The 26563-nt window shown below is 42.4% G+C and overlaps 1 protein-coding gene across 1 annotated transcript; it reads right to left on the bottom strand.

Annotated features, from left to right (window-relative positions):
* Positions 1-70: 70 nt before the first annotated feature.
* PSAP (prosaposin) lies at positions 71-25783 on the bottom strand. The gene is made up of 14 exons (XM_056530709.1): positions 25625-25783; positions 16495-16628; positions 15223-15297; positions 13240-13365; positions 12016-12210; positions 10541-10690; positions 9801-9857; positions 3951-4070; positions 3741-3836; positions 3467-3647; positions 3069-3232; positions 1614-1694; positions 1263-1370; positions 71-1069 (listed from the first exon to the last, which is right to left on the bottom strand). Exons 1-14 carry the CDS (start codon positions 25662-25664, stop codon positions 1034-1036), a joined length of 1563 nt encoding a protein of 520 aa, XP_056386684.1. The 5' UTR covers positions 25665-25783; the 3' UTR covers positions 71-1033.
* Between the last annotated feature and the right edge of the window lie 780 nt (positions 25784-26563).

The following is a 26563-nucleotide window of genomic DNA, read 5'->3' as shown; positions in this document are numbered from 1 at the left end:
CTATATTCAAAAGCACCAGATAAATGTAGACCAGAGATTAAAAAAAATACAAAGAAACTAATACAACTACTTAACTGTAGATATTCACTTTTATTATCATTTAGTGCAATAAACAAGTCCGTCTGTTTTAGTTGTCTCTGGTTGACAGTAGTAGAGGAAAATTTTTAAAATTAATTCAAGTTTCATAGTTTGAATGTTAAACAGGTATTCAAATTTTTAAAAAGGAAAAAGAAACTGTATTGTACTGGTAACCATACCTAAATGCTCAGTAGGTTTGTAGTACTACACGATAAATGCTTAAGCCACCAAAATCTAAGTTTATATACATCTCTGCAAATTAGTCTTGACATTTCCTTTGTTATTAAGAAGTCACTAAAAAGCATTAAACAAGGCAATAGTGTGTGTTTTGGGAGGGGGAAGGAGAAAATAGGAAAAACTGTTTGCCCAAGTATAGATAGTAGAGATGAGCGAAGTTACAGTAATTAGATTTGTCACAAACTTCTCGGCTCAGCGTTTGCATAAATTAGTTCAACTTTCAGTTGCTCCGGTGGGCTGGAAAAGGTGGATACAGTCCTAGAAGACTCTTAGGACTATATCCACCTTTTCCATCCCACCGAAGCACCTGAAAGCTGAACATATTTATGCAGGCTAAAGTCAGCAAACGCCGAGCCAAAAAGTTTGCAACGAATCGAATTACTGTAACTTCGCTCATCACTAATAGATAGCCAACTAAGGAAATGCATGCGTAAAGAGGAAAACGTGTGCAGAAGAAACAATTTAAAATGCTACAGATAGTGATAAGCTTGTAAGAAGATTGACTTTCTATTACAAGATGGATTTCTCTTGATTACATAATGTCAAATTTACTAACAGCCATCAAAAAACTATTTACTAAATTATCCCTAAAGAACAAATATGTACATCAAGTTATTACTTCCTTCTACACACCGCTCCTTTTCCCTGTACTTGAGCGGAGGACCAGTTATTGGGAGGATTAATCCAGTCCATCACTCGTCTATTTAGGCACAATTCTTCAGTTCCACACATGACGCTTGCAGTGCTCAATTGCCTGAAAAAGAGAATTTTTTTATGTTTAAACAAATGGAGACTGCAGTTGCAAAAGGAAATTAAGGAAATTATTATATGAATACAAACAAAATCTAAATTGTTTTTATTTTATAGTTTTATCCACAGAATAGAAACATTTCTACAAAATTAGTGCATGCACATTTGTTAGAACAGAACAAAAAAAAAAAACTTACATTGCAACTTCCTGCTGTTTCCATATCCTTGCACCAGTAACTTGGGCCCCACATACATTTTTCACTTCCCAAAAGTGGTTTTTGAGCATTAGAGCAGAGACTCAACTTCTGTATAAAAAAAAAAAAAAAAAAAAAAAACCATACTGTACATAATTTCATTTGTGTCCATTTTAAAGCTACAAATATTAGGGCCTGATGTCAAAAGCCTTCTAGATCCCTATAGCTGCTCTGTTTGGGTCATTACATCAGCAGCTGAGGCAAGTCTTGTGGCCATAACACACATATAAAGAGGGAGGCTCATGTAAAATTGGCCTTATAGGTAATACAAATTTTCAGGAGCAAAAATCTTACCTCACAAACAAATGTTGGGTCCATTGCTTGCAACATTAGCTCAACAAACAAAGGCTCGTACTCGCGGACAAGGCAAACGCACTAAAGAAAAGGTCAGAATATTAATGCATGGTAGGAATAGATATACTTGTGCTGTTTGAAAAGCAATTTGGTTTCCACATTGCACATTGCTAGCACCTTGGATGACTACATATTACTCATTGCAGAAGAGAAGTACTGCATGGTCACAAGACTGTTTTACAAAAATAGGTCATTCTGATCACACTCTAAACCATTTGAGAACAAAGCTTCCCCCCCCCCCCCCAAAAAGCTGACCTGCCTCACTTTGTTCTATCTTTGCATTAACTTATGCAGAGGATTCTAAGACTGTTTATTTCACAGACTGCACTTTATGGTAAGTGAAACATTTTTGGTTCACACTTAGTTTTGCTGCAGGAAGAGGCTACTAATCATCACTGAGGCTCCACCAATAGGCCTCTTTTTGAGCAATCTGAGGACAAGGCAGCAGGCTCTTCTGGAGACCCCATTATGATGGAGACCTTTCACAGCACTGAGAGCAGTCAACAGGCTCTGTGCTGCTGCTGCGATACTGATGGGCGATTACAGCTTTATCGTTTTACACTGTCCCGTGGGCTCTTTATTAAACACCGCTTAGTCACTTCAGGCTGAGCAATCACAGCTATCAGCACAAGACCATTCCAATTGGTCACAAGCTGGCACGCATTAAAGGGGTACTCCACTGAAAACATCTTCTTATCCCCTATCCAAATGATAGGGGATAAGATGTTAGATCGCAGGGGTCCCACCACTGGGGACTCCCGTGATCTCCGCTATGGTACCCGCCAATCAGTGCACGGAGCTAACTCCGTGCACGATGACTGGCGATGCCAGCAGCCATGCCACTCCACTCACATCTATGGGAGGAGAGACATGAATGGAGGGGGCGTGGAGTGACAAATGCTGAAGGCGCAAGCTTCTGTGTTCTGGAGGCCGCTGGCCCAAGATTGCAGAGTCCCTGCCAGCGGGACCCCTGCAATCTATCATATCCCCTATCCTTTGGATAGGGGATAAGATGTTTTTAGCGAAGTACCGCTTTAATACATGTCTGTCTGTCATTTGACTGTGTAGCAGTGTCGGTGACAGATGCCGCAAATGAACATACAGTACGTTAAGTAACTGGAAAAAAAATGGACACATGTCCATATGCAAGATGGGGTTTAAAAAAAAAAAATTAAAAAAAAAAATTAAAAAACACGCAGCATGGAGCATTACTCCAGGAATATCATACAAATTCAGACTTTGGGCAAGGCTTCATTTCTCCCCACAACCAAGTTGCAGACAGCAGTTGCTCTCGGTAACCATAACAAAATACAGCAGTGCAGGACTGAAGTATAGCACATATACATAAACAGCAATATTTTAACAGTTTGTAAAACTGCAGTATTTGTTGGTTACCTCATCTTTCATGGTATCGGACAGGTAATTGCACACAACTTCCAAAGCATTCTCAATTCGTTCTTTAGTAGCATTCTTCTGCAGAATTGTGTCCATATACTTCACCATCATTTTGCACACTTCACAGTAAGCACCAGACTGAATACGCTCTGCTGTGAGTTTGACTGTCAAAAAGAGTTTTTTTTTTTTTAGCACAACAAATAAAACTATTGTATTAACTCAATATTCCCAAAGTTAACAAAATAAGTAGCCTAATATTTGACCAAACACACAAACACACACACACACTTCCCCCTTGGGAGTTCAGGATAAAGCAAGAAATTGTAGCCAGCAACTACATTATTAAATTAAACTAATATTCTAAGAACATTTATTTAAAAAAAAATTAAGTTTCTTACCCAACTTCGGTTGTTGGACACTGCAAAGTCCAATGGCCACACAGATTTCTTTGGGTGTGATCTCTTGCTCCAACAGTTCAATAATAAGCACACTGTATTGATCAATAATATCTCTGCATTTTTGGCGATATTTGGAAGGAACAACATAGCAGACCTTTTCAAGAGCTTCCTTTATGTGCTCCTATAGAGAAGTATAAATAAGGATAGGAAAGTGCATTTGTAAACATATTTTCAAACAAACAAAGTGTGCATAGCTTTTAAGGCTGAAGCATACCTGTGAAGAATTATTTTCTAGAAGGTCTTCCAGTTTTGTCATTACCATCTGGCACACGTCACAGACTGCATCAAAACTTTCTGGCTTCTGAGAAACCTAAGGAGACGAAAATGCAGATTTAGACAAACCACAGTTCGTATATACAGGAGCCCTTGTATCATATATATACCTTACTGCTGCATTTTTATGGAATGATTAGTAGGAACTTACTTTGACAGCAGGCTGAAGTTTCACAGCAGGAATCATAGCTTTTGCAGGGGTTATTTCTAACATCGGTTTGGATTTTTCCTGGGCACACAGGCCTGCTGAAGAACAGATCTGCTGTGCTGGCTAAGGAGAAAAAAATTAATAAATAAATAATAATTCGATATCTATCTATCACCACAAGTGGTCGGAGCCAAAGATAAAAAGCACCCTGGTAGCAGGTATGGTCACAGAGGATATCACCGGTAAGTAAGCCTTGTATGTCAGATAAGTCACACACAGCTTCCCCTTACAGTTTGTGCGGCCACTCGATATTACATTACACTCAATATCTTGAGAAATATAACATAATATAGAAAAACACATTTAGATGTTTTTTGTCCAAAAAAACTGCAGCAAAAAAATAAAGATAAAAACACACGACTTTATGTAATAATTTGTATATATTAAACAAACAGTCAAAATTGTTAGACCACCAGTTCGTTACAACTGCACTGCATAAGCTGAAGGCTGTCCGGGCATGCTGGGAGTTGTAGTTTTGCAACAGCTGGAGGCACACTGGTTAGAAAACACAGCCAGAGAGTGAGGGATAAATCTAGGCTCACCATGCTACACCCAAAACCTGAAATGGAGCATATAGTAAAATGGAAGTGAGAAATGGTTACAAATTCCTATTCACATAAAGTACAAGAAAAATATTAGCATGGATTTTAGAGTATATAATGGATTTTCCGAAGGAGGGCAAGGATAAAGAAAATTTGAAGCAGCAACCATTTTAGGTCAGAATTTATGATAGTGATGGCAAGATTGCAGCGACCAGATAAAGGGATCGTCAGGGGAGCACTCATAAGTGGTGAGAGCCAAAGATAAAGCACCCAGGTAGCAGGTATTTACCATTCCTCACTATCTGCTGTCACTCACAGCAAACTACGCAGCATTTCCGGGTTCAGGATGTGGATACATGTGACCGAGTGGGCATATTCACATGCAGATTCAACGCCTGAAAGCGCTGGGCAATTGACCCAGGGCTCCATGAGAACAGTGGTGGTGAGGAACGGCAGGTATAGGTTATTTTAACGCTTACTAACTTACATAAAAAGTGGTATTAGATTTCATGGTAAATTTAACCCATTGCCGCAAACAGACGTTTATTAATGTCCATCTGCGGCTCCCGGAGGTATAACGCGCGCTCAGCAGGTGAGCGTGCACATCATACCCGGTGGCCATAGGCAAACAGGACCCACGGCTAATGCCAGACATCGCTCATCGGGCTGATGTCTGGCAATAACCCTAAAATTTAAGTAAAGCATTGTTGGTTAGCTCAGTGGTGCCGTTCAGGACTGCTGCGGTGAAATCACGGCACCCAGAACAGCTTGCAAGACCCAGGGAGGATTCCCATCTGCCTCCTCGCTGTCGGATCGCCAAATGACTGCTCCGTGCCTGAGATGCAGGCAGGAGCAGACGAGTGGCAATTAGGCTAGGTTCAGACTGCGGAATTTCCACCTGCAATTCCGCTTGCTAAAATGTAGTGTAGTGAATGGGTTTATGTTCACAAATTCACACTTTGGAATTTGTGAACGGAAAATCAGCTTGGAAATTTCCACCTGAAGAATGGGGTTGCTCTTTCTTCAGGCAGAAATACTCGCAGAACACATTGCAGTCTATTGGAGACTGCAGTGTCCGCGCAGTCCTAGCGCCAACTGATTCAGTCAGCACTGGCCGCACTCGGAATCTCCGGGCGGAAATTTTCTGCCTGGAGATTCTGTAGTCTGAACCTAGCCTAACACTGATCAATGCCATGTTATTGCATGTCAGTGATCAGTGTGTGCGCATTGCAGGGGGGGGGGGGGGGAGTTAGTTAATGTGATTTAACCCCTTCCCTAATAAAATAAAAAATAAAAAAGGAAATAAAAATAAAATTTTGCATAAATGTCCGAATTATAAATATATTGTCTAACAGCACGGTCAATGGCGTACGCGCAAACAAAAACAAAAATCCAAAATAGCGTATTTTAGGTCACTTTTTATACAATTAAATAAAACGTTTGAAACAAAAAAATGGTACCGATTAAAACTTCAGATCACGACGCAAAAAATGAGCCCTCATACCGACCCTTACACGGAAAAATAAAAAAGGTTAAGGGTCTGAAGGACATTTTTCAACGTATTCATGTAGTTTTTTTTTTAGTAGAAAAAAAAAACCCTATATAAATTGGGTATCGCAGAGACCTACAGAATATAAGGTGCAATTTTTACCAAAAACTGCACTGCGTAGAAATGGTAGCTGCTAAAAAATTTTGCCCCACAAATAGTTTTTTTTCTGGTTTTGCAGTAAAATTATTAATGGCATTACAAAGTAAAATTGTTGGCGCAAAGAACAAGCCCTCATATGGATTTTTAGGTGGAAAATTTAGAGTTATGATTTTTAGAAGGTAAGGAGGAAAAAAACAAAAGTGCAAAAATTTAAATTGCCAGAGAGAGGGAATGGGTTAAAGGATACCATTAAAAAGTAGTTTTTTTTTTTTTTTAAACCTAGTGCATTGTGTACATGTCAGTTGCAGCTCTGCCAATCAGCCACTGATTGCCTATTCTTAGAAAATAATGAAAAATCACAGATGTTAAGTCTGCAATGGGTTAAAACAAAGTTCACACTATGAATTCTTCAAAAGGTTATTTAAAAAAAAAAAAAAAAAAAAAAAAAAAATCACAGCAGCAGTTTTTTTTGTGTGCGCTCAGTAGAACACATGTCACATACCTGATGCTGATCAGTTATTGAAACAAAGAGGACCAGCAACAAAGAGAAAGGAAATATCAGATATAAGGCTGTTTCAGTTATATCACAAGTAAACAGAAGGAAGTTATGAAAAAAAATTAGAGACTTTAGAGAGGGGCACAGGTCTCCTAGGGCGCGGAGCAGGGACGACAACACTCTCTATGGGAGAGCCGGATATACAAGAGTCCTGTACTTATGTATTTCTGGAGCTAGCATAGAGATGCTGAAGCACGCTTTTAAAAAGGAACTTAATGTACAGTAAAGCGCAATACAGAAAGCAAAAAAAAAAAAAATAAAACACATCTACATCTAAGTACACACTTAAATACCATAAATGTGAATGCTCTACACTAGAAAGGCCACAGGTACAATAAGTTTTATGCTTAATGTAAAATATCTCAGTGGATCCATTGAGGGAAACCGAGACCATGGGTATATGCTGCCGCCACCAGGAGGCTTACACTAGGCAACAAAAAAGAAAGTCGGTCCCTCCCAGCAGGATATACCCCACCTACAAACTGAGCTATCAGTTTAGTACCAAAGCAGTAGCAGAGGACCAACAGGGAAAGAAAAAAAAAAAACAGCAACTGTCCGAGGAAACCAGACAAAAGAATGAATGAAAAAATAAAAAATTACCAAAACCAACCCTCGGACAGGTAACCGAACCAAGGACACCAGAACAAATGGGTGGGTGCTGTGTACCCCAATGGATCCTCTGAAAAAGATTTTACGGTAAGCATAAAAACTACTTTTCTCGTTCGGCTCCACTGAGGGACACAGAGACCGTGGAATGTACTAAAGCAGTCCCCGGGGTGGGAGAGAACCCAATAACTCCGGTGGAAGGCTGGGCCACAGCTGCATGCAACATCTTGCGACCCAAACCAGCATCAGCAGACACAAAGGTGTGCACCTAGTAAAAGTTTGTAAACTTAGACGTAGACCAGGTGGCCGCCTTACAGACTTGCAAGGCCAAAGCCCTGTTGTGGAGAGCCCAGGAGGCCCCGACGGAACGAGTGCAATGAGCAGAGACCCGGAAAAGCAGAGTCTGCGATCGAGGGACAGCGGAGACATGTCCCTCCGGGACAGAAGAGAAAGTTGAAGAGGGCGACAAACTGGGCGAAGGGAACGGCCTCCATGGCCGCCACAATCCGACCCAGGACTTCCATGCAGAAACAAATGGAATGAGGAGACTCTGGTCCCTGGTTGAAGCCTTGATCAGGAGGTCGTCCAGGTAGGTGATGAGGGGCGCACCCCCGGCCCGCAGGATGGCGGTCACCGCTGCCAGGACCTTGGTGAAGGCCCTTGGGGCCGTGGCCAGGCTAAAAGGAAGGGCCACAAACCGAAAATGGCCCTCCGGAACGGCAAAGCGGAGATAACGCTGATGCACCGGAAAAATTGGTATGTGAAGGTAACTCTCTGATATCCACCAAGGAAAAACTCCCCTTGATCCATGGATGCCACCACAGAAAGGAGCGACTCCATACGGAGATGGCGCAGGAGAAGGTGGCGGTTGAGGAGCTTCAGATCCAGGAATAGGGCGGACGGAACCCCCTTTCTTGGGAACGACGAACAGGGTTGAATAGAACCCCGAAAAAAGCTCCTTGGGGAGGAACTGGGACAAATCACTCCCTGATTGAGATTGGTCCGAATCGTGACCCGAAAAGCTGCTGCCAAGGAAGGAGAGCGAGGAGGGCAGGATCGAAAAAGCGGTCCCTTGGAAAGGAAGCAAACTATCCAATGGCCATTGGAAATGACATCTTGGACCCTAGAGTCCTGCATGTGGGCAATCCAAATGTCCTGAAACAGGGACAAATGACCCCCCACCCCAAAAATAATTTCCAGATGGGGGCATCCCTTCAGGTGGAGGGAGGCTTCTGGTTGCCCAACTTGGCCGCAAAACATCCGGAGTAGGTATCCGACTTCCAGGAGGGGTGAGCCTTGAAGGAAGAAGCTTTCCTATCCTGTGAGGGTGCCAGTTTGGTTGCCCGAGCCAAAAGACTGAGAGGGCCGAAAGGAGATTGAGAGAGCTAAGCCTATGGAGAAAAGGGCGAAGCCAGATCCAGCTTGGCCCTCGTTGGAGGAGAGGAGGGAGGCACCCAGAAATGACCCCTGCAGCGCGCGCTGAAAGGCAATAGGATGTGGTTGAGAAGGCGGCTGGGACCCTCGCAGAAATGCCTGGCCAGCGGCGATTTGGCAAAGAGCGGCGGGTAATACTCATCCTGTCCCGGGAAAAACTTCCCTTCTGAAGTCTTCAGCCAGCTATTAAAACACCTGCATCATGCCGGGCTGAGACAGCAAAATGAGCAGGGTAGGTAGGGGGACCTGGCCCCAAGGTGCAACCTCAGGCATTGGCGAGAAGGGGTTAACAGCACATAACTATGTCTGTTCCCGTTCTTTGTATATGGGGGGGGGGGTAACAGGTAGCGCCATGCTCCTGAACCCCCAATTAAAAAATGAATGGGAGAGAAATAAAAAGGGAAGGGGGGGGGGGGGGGGGGGGGGGGAAATAAAGAAAAATAATAATCTACATACACTTCCCTAAACTTAAAATAAAAAGAAAGTAAAAAAAGACCAGGTCTGGAGAATTCCAGACCTGTGTCTGCCTCCTACGGACACTAAGCAGAAAACTCGATATCTCAGAGTCTGCACGTGGGGTATATCCTGCTAGGAGGTGCCAACTTTTTTTTGTTGCCTAGTGTCAGCCTCCTGGTGGCAGAAGCATACACCCACAGTCTGTGTCCCCCAATTAAGCCGAACAAGAAATGCTTGCTAGATTTTTCTCAAACCTAGTTTTCACCTGGTGACAAGTTTGGGATTGCAATGAGCCAACATGCAAGAGGCTCCTGCTCTGTCTGACCCAATAGGCCATTGAATTATGTGGACCATTATGTGGACCAATGGCTGGCATGCAACTCTACACTTTCCCTGCAGCTGATGCTGCTTTTCTTGGCATAAGTGTCAATTAGCTAGATTGAGTTTGAGAGACAACCCCTCTAACCCATGCTGTGTACAACACCTATACTTCTATGAGAAAAAGGTTATATAAGAATGTGTAGGGGATAAAGCACTATTAACAATCTTACCACTTGGATCATCATTTGTAAGAAAAGGTCAGCATACTGGTTAATGTAAGTCTTGCACTAAAATAAAAAAAAAAGTATTTAATGAGCATTTCTAAATATATGAATTACTCATCATGCAGAACTTTGAAAAGTTTGTGGAACAGTGAGCACATACACTTAGGCACATTTAATATTCAAACATTTTACTTTATAGATGTCAATGTATATTCTGATTATAGGTAGACTTGGGCTTGGTTTACAAGTACCCATACCGTGTATTAACTTCAACGAACCAAAGATAGCCTACTAGCTTGGTCCCCTTCAGACCACAGTCTGTATATGCTTGATAATGGACTGACCAGACGCTAATCCACTATGTGCACTTTAGTCAATTGACCTGGCACAGGTATGACATGGTAAATATCTGCATACTGTGCTGATAACATACTCAGAATGCAGGCCACTTTAAGGATGTAAAAATAGGCAAACTGAGATTTACAAGAAACTGTAGAGGAAGACCGGTGCAGTTGCCCACAGCAGCCAATCAGGTGATTTTTTTAAAATATGCTCAGAAAAATTAAATTAGTAATCTGCTGTGGGCAACTGCAGCACCCTTTCGCTACACTTGTTAATAAATCTCCCTCCCCCATAGTAACTATAAAGGAATAACACATTTATGCCTTTGCTCTATAGTTTGAGCATGTATCAATGCTACAGGTTACAGACGTAAGCATTAAGCACAATCTCTGGATGACACTTACTGCTTCACTCAAGCCGCCGCCAAGCTGATCACACTGTTTCAGAGCATTTTCAATCAGCGATTTGGAGAAAGAAGAGTTGGTTTTAAGTAATTCTTGAACATCGCTAAAAAGCTGAAGACAGTCTTTGCAAACATCAACGTTCTGAACATTCTGGAAAAGACAAAAAGAGAAAATATTAAATGTGAAGTGGGTACATTTCACCTCAACTAGTAGCAGGGTAAACCAGTCTAACTACAAAGTGTAAAAGCTCAACTTGTCAAAACAGAAAACTGAAGAGGGAATTTCCCATAACAGATTACAATGAGGAATTTTTATAAATGATGCTTCCGTCAGAAAGGGAACTTTTTTTTTTTTTTTTTTATTTTTTTTTTTTTTTTTTAGCAATCAGCAGAAAGGGAAAATTTGTTAACTGGTAGTTAAGACAAAAAGTTTAGTTTATCACCCCAAGGGTAGATTCAGTGTGTCCCCCATCAAAAGAAAGAGAAACTAACCTGATGGTCTGTTTATGTTTGGGGGGGGCACATTGTGCCAGATGTTTCCAGCATGGAAATTCCATTTTCTGTGTCCGCACAAAGAATGAACATGTTCATTCTTTGTGCAGAGACTGAACAGAATGGATAGCAGTCTACGAGACACACGTTCCCGTGCGGTCCTAGCACCGGCGGATTATACCAGTGCCCTGCAGTGTCCGGAATAGGGTATTGTCACCTGGGCAGAACTCGTGTGTAATGTCCGCGCAGAAATTCCACTGCAACAGAGTCCCCCCTGATTTCAATTTGATTCTGCTGCACTGTTCATATGGCAGAATTTCCGCGCCCGCAGAAAGAATAGACAAATCTATTCTTTCTCCGGAGTCCTCAAGGAAATACATTGCTGTCTATAAGGGGGTGCATCTCCGAGCACCCGTCGGATTAAGCTTTTGTGAACATAGCCTTAGGATGTTAAGAAACACACAAAAAATAAAAAAAAATAAAAAATCTGGTTCACACAAATTGTGGGGTGGGGGGGGGGGGGGGGGGCGCGGGAAGAGACAGCAAAGTGCCAGTGCAAACATTTCGATTATAAAAACAGTTCTAGCAGGAAGTTATAGATTTGTCTTTTTTAATGGTTACAGGAAAAAAAAAAAAAAGTCTCAGGAAGTATTAAAGGGGTATTGTATCAACTAACAAGCTGATCAGTGGGGATTTGACCGTTTGAGGAGATAATAACGTGGTTTAGGGATGAAACTATCAATGCAAAAACAGTCACTATACAAACTAGACAACTTATTTATAATAAAAAATAAAACGCCTCTGAAAGATAAAAGAAGCAATCTGATTGGTTGCTATGGGTAAATGCTCCACTTTTCCTCTGAAATGATTTTAATTAATAAAAATTCCGAATATTATCAGGTTTGTATTTTACATGAAAATATAGACATGACAATTGATTGTGTCTCTTCTGCTTTTACTTTTAAGCCAATGGTAGCTTGTTACCTTAGATTCCTCACGGGGTTTGTCTTGGGGAGGTAGAAGAAGGGGGAGGTTTGCCATGAATGGGTAAACCACTTTAGACATATCCATATCGGGGATTTCATTAGAGAGGAGCTGTTGGGGTTGTTTCAGCTTGGCTAAATGTTGTTGTAGAGACGTGCAAAGATGGAGTGCACTGCAGACTACTGACGGATTACCCTAAAGGTAAGATTGAGAAAGAATTATAACAAGGCAAGCAATCATACAGAGTTACATTCTGCAAAGAGATCATTGAGCTAGTTCATAAAACTAAGTCATAAGGGTAATATAAAGCCAAACTATTAATTCTGCAGACATCAATCTGCTTCCTACTTGTCAAGAGACCAGGAGTTTTTGTTTGGAGCTGCGTGTGAAAAACAAAGATATACTTATCTAGCCAACAACCCATAGTTGCCACTTTTCTGAACTTATGGTGCCTGTTTAGGTCTATTCACACGGCAGAGTTTCCGCATCAAATTAAAGCCCATAGACTTCTATGGGATTCCGCACTCCCATTCACACTTCTGAATTTCTGCAAGCGGAAATTCAGAAGTGTGTATGGGAGGGCGGAATCCCATAGAAGTCTATGGGCTTTAAAGGGGTATTCCAGGCAAAAACCTTTTAATATATATCAACTGGCTCCAGAAAGTTAAACAGATTTGTAAATTACTTCTATTAAAAAATCTTAATCCTTTCAGTACTTATGAGCTTCTGAAGTTGAGTTGTTCTTTTCTAAGTGTTCTCTGATGACACCTGTCTCGGGAAACGCCCAGTTTAGAAGCAAATCCCCATAGCAAACCTCTTCTAAACTGGGCGTTTCCCCGAGACAGGAGTCATCAGAGAGGACTTAGACAGAAAAGAACAATGTTAACTTCAGAAGCTCATAAGTACTGAAAGGATTAAGATTTTTTAATAGAAGTAATTTACAAATCTGTTTAACTTTCTGGAGCCAGTTGATAGAAATAAAGTTTTTTCCTGGAATACCCCTTTAATTTGAGGTTGAATTACCCAACTGCCTACTCAGTATAGTGATTGGTTCAGTGGGCAGTTCATGACCGCACATTAACAGAATCATTAAGAAGAGGACAGCAGTGAGGATAGGAAGCCCTTGTCACAATAAAAAAAAATAAAAAAAAAAACCTTAATCTACAGCATTCATTAGTGTAACCCATCCCAGATAAAGCTTAAACGAATGAAAAGAGGAGTTACCAGTTCCTCCTCAATGATGTTCAGTACAATGGGGTAGTATTCGCCCACTAGCTCTTTGCACTGAGAAGACAGTGAAGGGTCTGGAATAAGTTCACAAGCCTTGTCCAAGTATGCCAGGATTTCACTCTGAAATGAAGTTTAAACAAAATGGACACTTTGAATACATAAAATTATATTTACAAAAAGTGCTTACGCAGTGGCTGAATCTAGTTTGTGGAGTCTTTATACTGTTCCTTTGTTATATAACCATTTTTTATGATATATAGAAACCTGGTAAATCTAACAAATTATGCAAAATGAAATGAACTTTAAAAGGGAGAAATTGTGTGTGTATATTATATGCTGCCTGGACATGTAAGAATAGAAAATGAAAAATGACCATCCCTTTTTCAAGGGGTCTGTACCTACACTGTATTGAATTTTAACCTCTTAAGGACAAAGCAAATTTTTGTTTTTTGCACTTCCGCTTTTTCCCTCCTCCCATTCTAAAAATTATAATGCTCTCAATTTTGCACCTACAGACCCATATAAGGGCTTATATCTTGGCATCACCAATTGACCTTTGTAATGACAAATGACAAACAAATCCTATGATAAGGGGGGGGGGGCAGTTTTGTAATTTTTGGGGCCTCCATCTCTATGCAACACACTTTTCAGTAAAATTGACACAATCTTTATTCTGTAGGTCCATACAGGGGAACGCAGTAAGGCGAGTTCAAGTTTTTTTGTTTGTTTTTTTTGCAGCCCGGGCACAACGGAGTGGAAATACTTTGCAGTACACTACTCCTTTAATGCTGGGCATCGACCCGATCTGCGATGTCCGGCATTAACCAATTGGTCCTGGCTTCTAATAGCAACCGGAACCCAATGGGTATAAAGCGTGCTCAGCTTGTGAGCACGCTTCTGTCAGGCTCAGGCCTGAGTATTAAATCATATATGTGTATTATGATTGTACTGTGTGTACTGTATTATCCAGGACATGGGTGAGGGGTCATTCAGACGGTGTATCCTTTGTTTTTGTGTATTGCAGTCAATTGGGGCCAGTCTGCTGTTTTCCTCTTTTTGAAGTCAGGAGTTTTCTTTGAAGTAGCAGGATGTAAGGGGTCCCTGGTCCCATATATGAGATAAGAGATGGCCGGCCGCCACACGACCCCTCCCCCCCCCCCCCCCCCCCCCCCCCCCGGTGGGACCAGAGGGGAGGGGGAATGGAGTCCCTCCAAAAAGGAGATATATAATATGTAACAATGCTAGAGTTAGTTGTTAAGATCTGTGCCCCAAGCTGACAAGAACATCCTAAGAGCAGCTGGAGACTCACTCTCATGGACTACTATAATATCATGCTGCAAGAACTTCATTTTTGCTTTCTGAACTTGCTAAACTTTTATATATTTTTTGTAACTGTATGTCATTTGTTTCTGTATTTTATATATATATATATATATATATATATATATATATATATATATATATATATATATATATATATATATATATATATATATATATATATATATATATATATATATATATATATATATAGTCAGCACTGTGATACCTTTTATCAGATTAAATGTTTAATTAATCAGCTCTGGTCTTTGATCTCTAAATATATGAACTCACCTTTCCGAAGGCAGCTCGGGTGAAACACGTTTATCTAAGGGTTAATTTGGTGACTTGCTGGGACTAGTAGTGGATACCCAGAGGTCTGGCGGCTTTAACCCTTGCACCATCACACTCTCTCTAGCATCCTGGCTGGACCGATAGGGTGTGATCATGACAGCTTCAAACCATGGTAACAATTACTGAGGGCGTACCTGTACGCCTTGGTCCTAAGGGGTTAAGCTCCAACTGGAAACTGTTAGAATACCACCACTAATAGTTAATACCTAGATGTCAATCTATTAAAATTTCAGGTGGATGAATTAGCCAATACAGACAAACCCTCATTTAAAAGTCACTTGCAGCTCATTACTTTATACATACCTGTGTGGTATTATCCTTCAAGAAGTTTTCCACAATGGTCATCACTTCCTTACATAGGTCACATGGAACAGATTTCTGAAAGACATTACTTGAGGTTTATATAATAGCAAAGTATATTATCAGTTTCCTTTCAAAAGGTGACCACAGTCTTTAAACTTTAAAGATACTATCACCAAAATCATTTTTTTTGTTTTTGCTTTGTAATTCTTATGGCACAAAAATAAAAAATCTTTCTAAAAATATGTTTTGTTTAGTTTCTGTTCTAAAGTTTCTGCATCAGAGAAGCTAGTTTGGACAGTCTTTAGCCCTCATTTTTCCCAGAGCCAATGTATGAAAAGCTGGTTTATGACAATTTAAAGGAAAACTGTCAAATTTTCTCCCGCACTATCCACTATTAGTCGATAGTGCAGGAGACACTGATTAAAACGAGCCCTACCTTGGTCTGATCCGCGCCGCCGTTCGCCCGCAATTGTAGTTTTAATCTTTGTGTTTATCCTGCTGTAACTGGCAAAGGCGGTGCTTATGCGGGCTAACGGACACTGGCGTCAGCGCCGCTCATAAATATTCATCCCTCCCTCTGGTTAGGAGCGGCGAAGAGAGGGAGAACAGGAGGGATGAATATTCATGAGCGGCGCTGACATCAGTGTCCGTTAGCCCACAGAAGCACCGCCTTTGCCAGTTACAGCAGGATATACACAGAGATTAAAACTACAATTGCGGGCGAACGGCGGCACGGATCAGACCAAGGTAGGGCTCGTTTAAATCAGCGTCTCCCGCACTATCCACCAATACCTGTGGATAGTGCGGGAGAAAATATGTGACAGTTTTCCTTTAAAGGTGAACTTTGAGGTGGTCATAAATCAGCTGATAAACCCATCACATAAAAGGATATGTTCACGATTGGAATTCCACACTGTGAACATTAGCATCAGTGTGAATGGGTCTTCCGCGAGACATGTTCACACTGAGGAATTTCAGCGGCGGACAGCCTCTGAAATTGTTCAGCGCGAAGAACGAACATGTTCATTCTTTGTGCGGAAGTCCGCGAGCACTGCATAGCCATCAATGGAGACTGCACAGTGTCACGCGTTCCTGGATCATCCTTTACAAAACCTGAAACTGAAGCAGCAAAATCCCTAAAAGCAGCTGCAGCACTAAGATGACCAGCTGCATTAACAAAAACCCACCCAGCCACTCAAATATTGTTCATTTCAGTTAACGTTTATCCAGTCTGTATGTCTGGCCATCTTAATCTAAAGCTACAATACATACCACAACAGGTTTATTCCAGACGGTCTGCTGGCAGTGTTTAACTGCGCCACACTGAGAGGCGGTACGGACATTGACACACCAGACTTCTGGCCCTTTGGCACATTGCTCTGTGCCAAATAATGGTGTTGCAGCAACTGTAAAAAGAGGGACATTTGTTAGAAAGCAACACACAAATATAAAATACATACCATTCATAATTCACACACAAAAAAAAAAGTGAAACTGGTTCCTTAACATATTTGCAAAAAGTTTAGCTGTCAGAAGTCAAATTTTTTTTACTTGCTAGATTAGGGTGGTAGAAATCAGTTAAAATAGAAATACTTCAAATAATGTTTCCCACATAAAAATGTTTGTCTTATGCTTGAATATAAATGGAGGTCACTAAAGGGCTTTATACCAGGCTGCCATCTATAAACCGTGGTAGCCTGATTGTTTGCAACAGGACCCCTTGTGCAGGGATCACAGGAACCCAGGTGTCAGAATGACAGACGGCCAGGAGCAAAGAAACCTCTGTTCCAGGCAATTCATTTGTTACATGACCCCTGGTAGCATAATGAAACTGGGTCTCCTATCTACTGGAGGGGTCCCTGACAAGATAGCTGGGTGTAGACAGGTCTCCATGGCAGCTAGGGTCCAGGCCTTTCATAGATAAGAAGTACAAAGCAGTACCAGAGAGATTGCCTAGTACCATAATGCTGACAGGTATAATACACTATGAGTCTTGGAATGTGGCAACACTCTTCCCCCCCCCCCCCCCCCCCCCCCCTTCATAAAAGGAAAACCAGTTCACCCTCATTAAACATAATTCACAGCGTTATAGTGAGGGTGAACTGTATTAAAATAAGCTATAACCAGTCGTGGAGACAGCCCAGTTATTAGCTGGCATTGCTAATGTTAGTTGCCAGCTTTGTACAGTGGAGGCAGGACCTGGCATATCCAGCATTCTTACCTCCATCCCCTCTGCTCTGATATGCCCACTCACATGGGTGAAAGGCCCTCCATAAATATCTATGTGGTGAGCAGGCATATGGGAGTAGTGAGGATGAAGACAGGGATGCCAAGCCCCGTGCCACTACTGCCAAAGCTGGTGATTAACATATTAGCAATAATGGGTCCATCTCACAGATCCGGGTTATACCTCATTGTAATCCGGTTCACCTGCATTACAACCCTGTGTGTTGGGTTTAGTGCAGGTGAGTCAAAAGGTACTTCTATTGTGCCAAATAAAAAAACAAAAAATATTTTTTTTAAATAAAACTAATAATTTAGTTGTGCTGTGATCGTACTGATCTGCAAAATAAAAATTACAATGTTAGGTTTACCGCACAGTCAACAGCATACATTTAAAACAAAAACAATGACATCTATTTCATTATCCCCTCAAACGAAAAATAAAATACAAAAACACACAATGTTTCCATTAAAAAGTACAACTTATCCTACAAAAAAAAAAAGCAATACATATTCGGGATCGACCGATGATTTTTTTTTGAGTCGATACTGATAACCTGTGAACTTTCAGACCGATAGCCGATAACTTAAACCGATATTCCGTTGGCAGTATAGCTCCCCACATTAGGTGCAGTACAGTTCCCCCACAGACATACAGCCTCCAGCCATATACAGTGTATGGCTGGAGGCTGTATGCCTGTGTACTGCCCCACTTCAGTGCTCTGACCACCGCTCCTCCGGTCCAGCCATAGCAGTAGGTCCCGGGACCGGAGGAGCGGTGGTCTGAGCACCGAAGCTGACATGCTGCTGGTCACTTACCATGCTGGCCAGCACGCATCTTCCACCTCCCGTTGCTATGGGTGCATGCAAGGGACGTCAGTGACGTCCCGATGTGCACGCTCTCTTCTGGCGGACCCTGCGTTTTTAAACTTAACACTGGGCCGCAGAGAGTTGACAGGGGCTCATCCCTGTGTCCCGATAACATCTTTTGGGGCGCACGCGCTGGACGCATTATCGGCAAGGTTAGATGCCGGTACCTTGCAAAACCGTGAATATCGGCGAATTCAATAATCGGTCGATCCCTAATCCATGTATGGCCAAAAAGTTATAGCTATTAGAATGCAACAAGAGGGAAGAAAAATATAACATTTAATAAAAAATAAAATAAAAAAAATGGTCTAAGCAGTAAGGGCAAAAACGATTTGGATTTCTTAGCTGTGAAAGTTAGAGAGCAGACTTTGCATGGTAATAGTGATATCACAATCATGTGACCAGCAAAGGCAGGAGTGGAAAGTACCAGATGACACCTTATTCAGGAATTTGTGAACAAGGAAAGAGAAACAAACTAAGTGTATGAGAAAAACTGTAAAGTGAAAACTGACAGTCCTTGATTCTAACAATACTATTCATTATAGTTCCAAGTTGTGTGGTTGTGGTCACAAAACCCTACAATGGCTTGTCAATATGAGAGGAGAGCACTAGGATTCTCGAGCACAGGTCAAGGACTATTCTAGTCAAGTTAACACGGATAAGCAAACACTAGATATTCTACAGCAAGTTAAACAAAGGCTATGGGTATTATAAAGTCTCTGATACTGTCAAGAAAACATTTTAAATGTGTACCTGTCCCTTTAAAAAAAAAAACCTGACCTGTCCTAGAGACACGTCAAAAGTTTTGATCAGTCTGGGTTCTGAGTGACCATTAGAATGAGGGGAGAAATGTGCAGCTGACCAAGACAATCTCACACTTACATTGTAAGATTGTCTCAGGCCATGTTCACACTGCAGAATGTCCATGCGGAATTCGGCATGAATATTATGCACAGATGTTCCCATTGATTTCAATGTGATTCTGCTGCTTTGTGCTAGGGATCAACCGATTATCGGTTTGGCCGATATTATCGGCCGATATTCACGATTTTGACCGTTATCTGCAATTACCTTGCCGATAATCCGATTATGCCCCACACCGCAACGCACCGCCCTGGCCAGAGACCGCCGCTGCCCCATTGTCTCCCCCATCCCCGGTTTTATAATTACCTGTTCCCAGGGTCCGCGCTACTTCTGTCTCCTGCTGTCTCCTGTGTTACGCTGTGCGCTGCGCAATGACGAGTGACGTACTCAACATGACGTCACCGTCAGTGCGCATAGCGACAGCTCAGGGGATGCCGCTGGAGCCAGAAGTAGCATGCGGACCCCGGGAACAGGTAATTATAAAACCGGGAATGGGGGAGGCAATGGGGCAGTGGCAGCGGTCTCCGGCCAGGGCAGTGCGGTGGTGGGGGGGTGCGATGGGGGGCCTAGATGGCTGTGGTAGGACTCAGGAGGACCCCCGGACAGGCAGGGGGAGAGAAGCGGGTGGCGGCGACGGTCTCTGGCACCGCAAAAGCCATTGCAGTTCATTGATTTAAAGCAAATGAAGGGGGTAAATAGAGGATAACTTATACCGGAATGTCGGTATCGGCTATCGGCCCTAACGTCCACAGATTATCATCGGTATTGGTCCTTTAAAAAAAAAAAAAAAAAATATTTAAAACACGTTATCGGGCGATCCCTACTTTGTTCACACACCAAAATTTCAGTAGCAGCAATTTTTTTTTGTCCTAGTGCCAGCATTCCACCGTGTGAATATAGCCAAGTGACAGTACCATTTAAAAAAAAAAAAAATTATATAATATATATATATATATATATATATATATATATATATATATATATATATATATATATATATATATATACACACACATATACATATATATTTTTATAAAAAATTTTCTCTCTTCTGAATTCACAATTTCCTTTTTATCAATCCAGAAGACACAAAGCAAACAGGGAAGAAGCAAAAATTGAGAATCAAGACAGAATTAGGAACCTTTCACAATGCCGGTAAGTCCGTCAAAATACAGTTTGACGGGTCATAACGGCCAATAACACAATAACAGATCCCGATTGACCCCATTATAGTCAATGGGGTCCGTAGTGCGCAGTTATTTTCGGAGAGAAAAGCTGGAGAAAAAGCACAATTTTTTCTCCGGCTTTTCTCAATCCTATAATACCCGGCTTCACTCTGCCGGAGAGCAGCAGCATTGTGATTGTAGCCTTACAGTGGTTTGCCACTAGATAATATTAAAGAAGCTGCATCACTCAGTCACACACAAGTACCTCTCACTATAGTGCCAGAGACATGAGAGAAGAGGTTTGATCTCAGTGTAAACCTCTCAAAAACATAAATCAGACAATACAGATATCGGGACACTTGTCTGCAAGTTCCACATCATAGTTATAGGATCACACCCAGATCAATCATCTAAATAGATAAGAGCTTAGAAGTATTGGGAGTTTATCGTCCTGATGTATAGAGCACTTTGTGCAGAGGTCACTTGACTGACAGTATTTGCGGAGGAATTTGTTGACTCATAGTTGCAACAGTGTGATAAACAGATCATATGATCTCCCAGCAAGACTGACCCAACAAGTTACTATCCCAGACGCACTATATCACCACGTCTGCAAATGTACGTGAACTAGAGGAGACCAACTTCTCATTTCCATCTTTATTCCCTAAAACTTAACCCAAGCTCCTCCTTCAAGTACACAAAGCTACAGAACGTGTGCACCTAGTCATGTGATGAAAGCGTGTATATATGTCAAGAAACACACATTGTATAATATATACTATACACACACACACACACACACTCTCATCTCATGACTAGGTGCACACGTGATACCTTGAGCCAAAACCAGGATTGAGTCCAAATCTTTTCATTCTAGTTTTTCTTTGTGTAAGCGAATTTCTTAGTTGCCCTGATCACAACTTCATTTTTTTGCAAAAATTCACTGTAGTGCAAAGCCGGCGTATCCTGCCATCTAGGTTTTCTATTTAAGATGTATATACTTAGTAGCCACAATTGTATTAAGTAACGTGTGATAATTTATTACAAGCCAAACATGAACTTTAGGGTGTACAAATGAGCCAGATGCCACATATGTTCACCCACACACGTACTGAATATGCTGCAGATTTTATGACATGTTCAGCTATTTATGATGATTTACTCAGCACAAATCTGCAGCATGTACAGTACATGGGGACGTGCTTCCCCAACCCGGGTGCCTTGAGCTGTTGCCAAACTACAACTCCCAGCATGCCCAGACAGCCATTGGTTGTAGTTTTGCAACAGCTGGAGTCAGTCTGGTTGGGAAATACTGCCTTAAGAAAAAATAATAAAAAAAAAATAAAAACACACACACACACACACACACACACACACACACTTCAATGTATCTGAGCTGCAATACCACACACACACTGAAGACAGGCGTGGGGCTGTTTACTAAAGAAGTTAGCTCTGTTTTTTCTAATGCTGGATAACCCCTTCAGGGTACGTTCACACTTACAGGATCAAATCTGTGCAGGATCCTGTACATGAGAAGACTAGGTTCACATTACTGTTAGAGATGAGCAAACTTACAGTAAATTCGATTCGTCACGAACTACTCAGCTCGGCAGTTGATGACTTATCCTGCATAAATTAGTTCAGCTTTCAGGTGCTCCGGTGGGCTGGAAAAGGTGGATACAGTCCTAGGAAAGAGCACCGGAGCACCTGAAAGCTGAACTAATTTATGCAGGATAAGTCATCAACTGCCGAGCCGAGAAGCTCGTGACAAATCGAATTTACTGTAAGTTCGCTCATCTCTAATTACTGTTGTGCTCTGTCCCTTTTTTTATATTTATTAATTTTTTTCGCGCCAAACTGCCCCAAAATGGATCGGAGCACAACTGACTCAACCAGTCGTGACTGATCCCATTGACTTGAACAGAGTACGTCAGGAATTGGGTATGTTTACTGGAGAGAGAAAGAATAAAAAATAATAGCGCATGCACTTTCCGACAGGGCTCCATATAACGAAACCTGCTGGCAATGTTAACAGCAATTGTTTTTACAAATCACCCAAAAAAAAAAAAAAATTATAATATTTAAAAAAAAAATAAAAAAAGGATTAGACCTAAAGTAACTAACAGTCAATGTCAGTACAAGCCAGTGTCAATAAGAAGCATTCAGTGTCATGACCCATGTATATAGTAGGGATCGACTGATAGATTTTTTAGGGCCGATACCGATAATCTGTGGCCCTTCAGGCCGATAGCTTATACCGATATTCCGGTATAAGTTATCGGCTATTTCTCCACCCCCCCCCCCCCCCCCCCGACCCCGAAGAAGCTGCTGCAGATCATTGATTTAAAGCGGGCACTTTAAATCAATGAACTGCAGCGGCTTTTGCAGGGCGAGAGACGGCTGCCACCGCCACCCGCATCTCTCCCCCTGCCTGTCCGGGGGTTCTCCCAACCACCGCTGCTGATCTCCTCCCCCCCCCCCCCCCCCCCCGGTTTTATAATTACCTGTTCCCGGGGTCCATGCTACTTCTGACTCCAGTCCTGAGCAGTCACTGTGCACACTGACGTCGCGTTGAGGAAGTCACTCGTCATTGCGCAGCGCACAGCGTAACGCAGGACGCAGCTGGAGCCAGAAGTAGCGCGGGCCCCGGGAACAGGCAATTATAAAACCGGGGATGGGGGAGGCAATGGCGGTGGGGCGGTGCATTATTGGCAAGGTAATTGCCGATAACGTCCGAAATCGTGAATATCGGCCAATAATATCGGCTAAACTGATAATCTGTCGATCCCTAGTATATAGGTTCTCCACTAATCTTACACAGGCCAAAAGGCAAAAGTGAAACACCAACACCTCAAACTTCACTAGTTTAGCATTCCATCTGTAGTGATCGCAGCATCTCCACACAACGACCCCACCAATAATAGTACACCACAGCACAAGTTGGTAGCGTATACATGGAGCAGTCACCAAAGTTAGGGTGCATTCACACCACGTTTTTTTGCAATACAGTTCCCGTATACGTTTTCAATTTGAAAACCGTACGGAACCGTATTGAAAACCGTTGTCGTTGCATCCATTTTGCATCTTGTACCGTATTGTCCATTTTTTCCTGCACCCAAAACTGTATCCTATCAGTTTTTGATCCGGGCATAAAACCGTATACTTTTTTTTTAATACACATGGGAGTCAATGGGAACCGTAGAGAACTGTATGTGCATATTGTTCCGTCCATATGGTTTTTGACTTTGCACAGTTTTTTTTTTCTTAGAATTTCAAACAAGTGAAACTTTATTCATAAAGGAGTGAAAAGTTAACATACAAGTTTTTTTGTTAAAAAAAAACAAAAACTGATGCAACGGACATTTTTCAAACCGTATACGGGTTAAAATTTTAAACACACGTTTTGATACAGTTTAGTCTGGTTTTGAGGAATCCGTTTCTCCCCCCCCCCCCCCCCCCCCATCAAAAACCTGATACTAGAACTGTATTGCAAAAACGTGGTGTGCATGCAGCCTTACACGCAACATTTAGGTGGTACACTGCGATCTCTCTCAAGTGTACCTGAGAAAGGTGGTAGTGTGCCACCAAAACGTTTAAGAAGCGTGGTTTGATTCTATGGTTCTGTGTCAAAACCCAAACTGTTATTGCCAGTGTGTAGCAGACGCTCCACAGCAGAAGATCAGCACCAGCGTCAACCTGCAGATTCTTACTGAAGTCAAATTGAGAAAGATGCTAAAGCGGGCACGCTACAGAGGGGCAGTCCACACTACTGTACAGAAAATCCACAGCATTTGTGCTACAGGTGACCTCACCCTATGGCTGTGTTCACACAACAGCTGCAGGTGTGCAACGGATTGGCACAAGTATGGAACTCCGCCGGTGATGACCATCATCATTTTCACCAATATAAGTGATGTTCTACTCATATCTGGTGTGATTTTCATATCCGCTGCTGCAGATTTCTCTACATGCACATATCATATAGACCGCCATCTGATGTCAACTGAGGGGTCACACGGGCTGTAGCCCCTCCATTGTCCATTAGTGCCCCCCTCCCAGAAAGTGACATATATCACCATATTAGGAGGAGATGGGAATGAAACTGGTCCCACTGAAAAACAGTTCAGCATGTAAGCAACATGTAATGAAAAAAAAAAAAAAACACAAGATTGATATATAGCAGTGTTTTCCCAACCAGGGTGCCTCCAGCTGTTGCAAAACTACAACTCCCAGCATGCCCGGACAGCCAAAGGCTGTCCGGGCATGCTGGGAGTTGTAGTTTTGCAACAGCTGGAGCACCCTGGTTGGGAAAACACTGCTATATAGTATATCTTTGGAAATAGAGATCTATCTCTCGCTCTCTCAAAGATATACTATATAGCAGTGTTTCCCAACCAGGGTGCCTCCAGCTGTTGCAAAATCACAACTCCCAGCATGCCTAAACAGATGGAGGAGCTAAACAGACACACACAATATATAGATATAGATCTGTCCCGCTCTCTATATCTGTTTAGGCATGCTGAGAGTTGTACTTTTGCAACAGCTGGAGCACCCTTGTTGGGAAACACTGCTATATAGTATATCTTAAAATGTTTCCTATAACCGTAAATATCAATTTGTTCACCTCTTCCGTCTCATTATCACCGGCTGTCCAGGCACGCTGGGAGTTGTATTTTTTGCAACAGCTGGAGGCACTTTGGTTGGGAAAACCCTTTACACAGTATATAAAGTTATCTTGATATTTTAGCTCCTTCATCTCGATCACCATTCCTGCCTTTACTACATGACCTGTTACCTATAAGGGATTTCCCACCAATGGCAGCACAGCCCATTCCCCCCCAGCCATCTCTCCAGGAAAATAAGCCCACTAGCGCCCTCAGCAGGAGCCAACCTGCCATTACTGTAGGAGATTAATCAGGGCACCTCAGATGTGGGAACATGGACACTGACTAGAGGAAGCAGGAAGTGAAACCTCATCTCTGTACTCCTAGGGGGAGATTTACCACAAACTGCGCAGAGGAAAACCTGACTAGTTGCCCATAGCAACAAACCGGATTTTATTATATATAAAACAAACATTATTGGTTATGGGCAACTAGTCAACTTTTCCTCTGCAGAGATTTGATAAATCTCCCCCATATAAAGCGCCTCTATAAGGGGCAGCCTGAGCGATAACGCAGCGCCTTATGGAAGTAAACACATCATGGCTGAACGTTATTCAGACACAGCGGTAGAAGAGAGAGCCGTGCGCGCGCCATTAGGTTCTATATCCTCACCGGCAACAAGCAGACACGACAAGGCGACCAGGCTCTTCATGGTTGTTCCTTCGCGATCAAGTCACCTGACTGTCCGACCAGCAGAGCTCTGATATCAGGCGCGACCACGCCCAGCCGCCCCTCCAGTCACATGACCCTTACTCAGCAGCCGCTCTGATTGGCTGGCGCAGTGGGCGGGATATGAAAGCGGAAGTTGTCGAGTTGTTATGTCGGTGGAGAGTGGGATGAGTTTACGCAACAAGGAAGTGGTTATAGATTCTGTTGTCAGGACAAAAGCTGCAGCTGACTTTGGGCGTGTTCACAACAGTGCGATACGCTGCTGTCAGGCATAATTATTATATCCCATCATCCCCAGTGGGTTGTGCGGATTGTGTTTCCTCATGACGCTTATATAACACCTCAGAGATAGTATACAACAGTGTTTCCCAAGCGGGTTGCCTCCAGCTGTTCCAAAACTACAACTAGCATACAGGCATGCTGGGAGTTGCAGTTTTGCAACAGCTGGAGGCACCCTGGTTATAGAAACGTTGGTATAGAACATTTCTCGTTCTTCCCGCCTGCTCTGGGTCAGCATTCAAGACTTGGGTTTGTGTTAATCTGGCCTAAGGCTGTGTTCACACAATAGAATTCCCTGACAGAAAGTACTCTCGGGTCGGAACACGCTACGTTTTCGTCACCGTTGATCTAATGGGGTCCGCTGCGCCCGTTAACTGTATACGTCAGCACCTCATTTTTGGGTGGATGCCGACTGGCGCAGCGGACCCCAATAAATTCTATGGCCGAAAGAAGTCGCATAGTCCCTCTTTTCAGGACATGTGCGCTATTTCAAAAGCGCAGCAGCCCCTGTCATAAGTGCGCTTGAAATGACGCATAAGTCCCGAACGGAGTCACTAGGGGGGACTGGCAGCAGAAGTGAATGGGGTGCTCTGCTCCTGTTAA

The sequence above is a fragment of the Hyla sarda genome, chromosome 7 (assembly GCF_029499605.1).
Source record: "Hyla sarda isolate aHylSar1 chromosome 7, aHylSar1.hap1, whole genome shotgun sequence".
Taxonomy (NCBI): domain Eukaryota; kingdom Metazoa; phylum Chordata; class Amphibia; order Anura; family Hylidae; genus Hyla; species Hyla sarda.
This window is presented reverse-complemented; position numbering and strand designations above follow the sequence as displayed.

What these genes read in the sequence shown, in the direction of transcription:
- PSAP (XM_056530709.1), bottom strand. Translation starts at nt 25,664, where the DNA reads ATGAAGAGCCTGGTCGCCTTGTCGTGTCTGCTTGTTGCCG. An exon ending in GTCGTGTCTGCTTGTTGCCG is followed by an intron (nt 16,629 to 25,624) that starts GTGAGGATATAG and finishes CTCTTTTTACAG; the next exon opens with TTGCTGCAACACCATTATTT. An exon ending in TACAAATGATGATCCAAGTG is followed by an intron (nt 4,071 to 9,800) that starts GTAAGATTGTTA and finishes TTTTCTCCTTAG; the next exon opens with CCAGCACAGCAGATCTGTTC.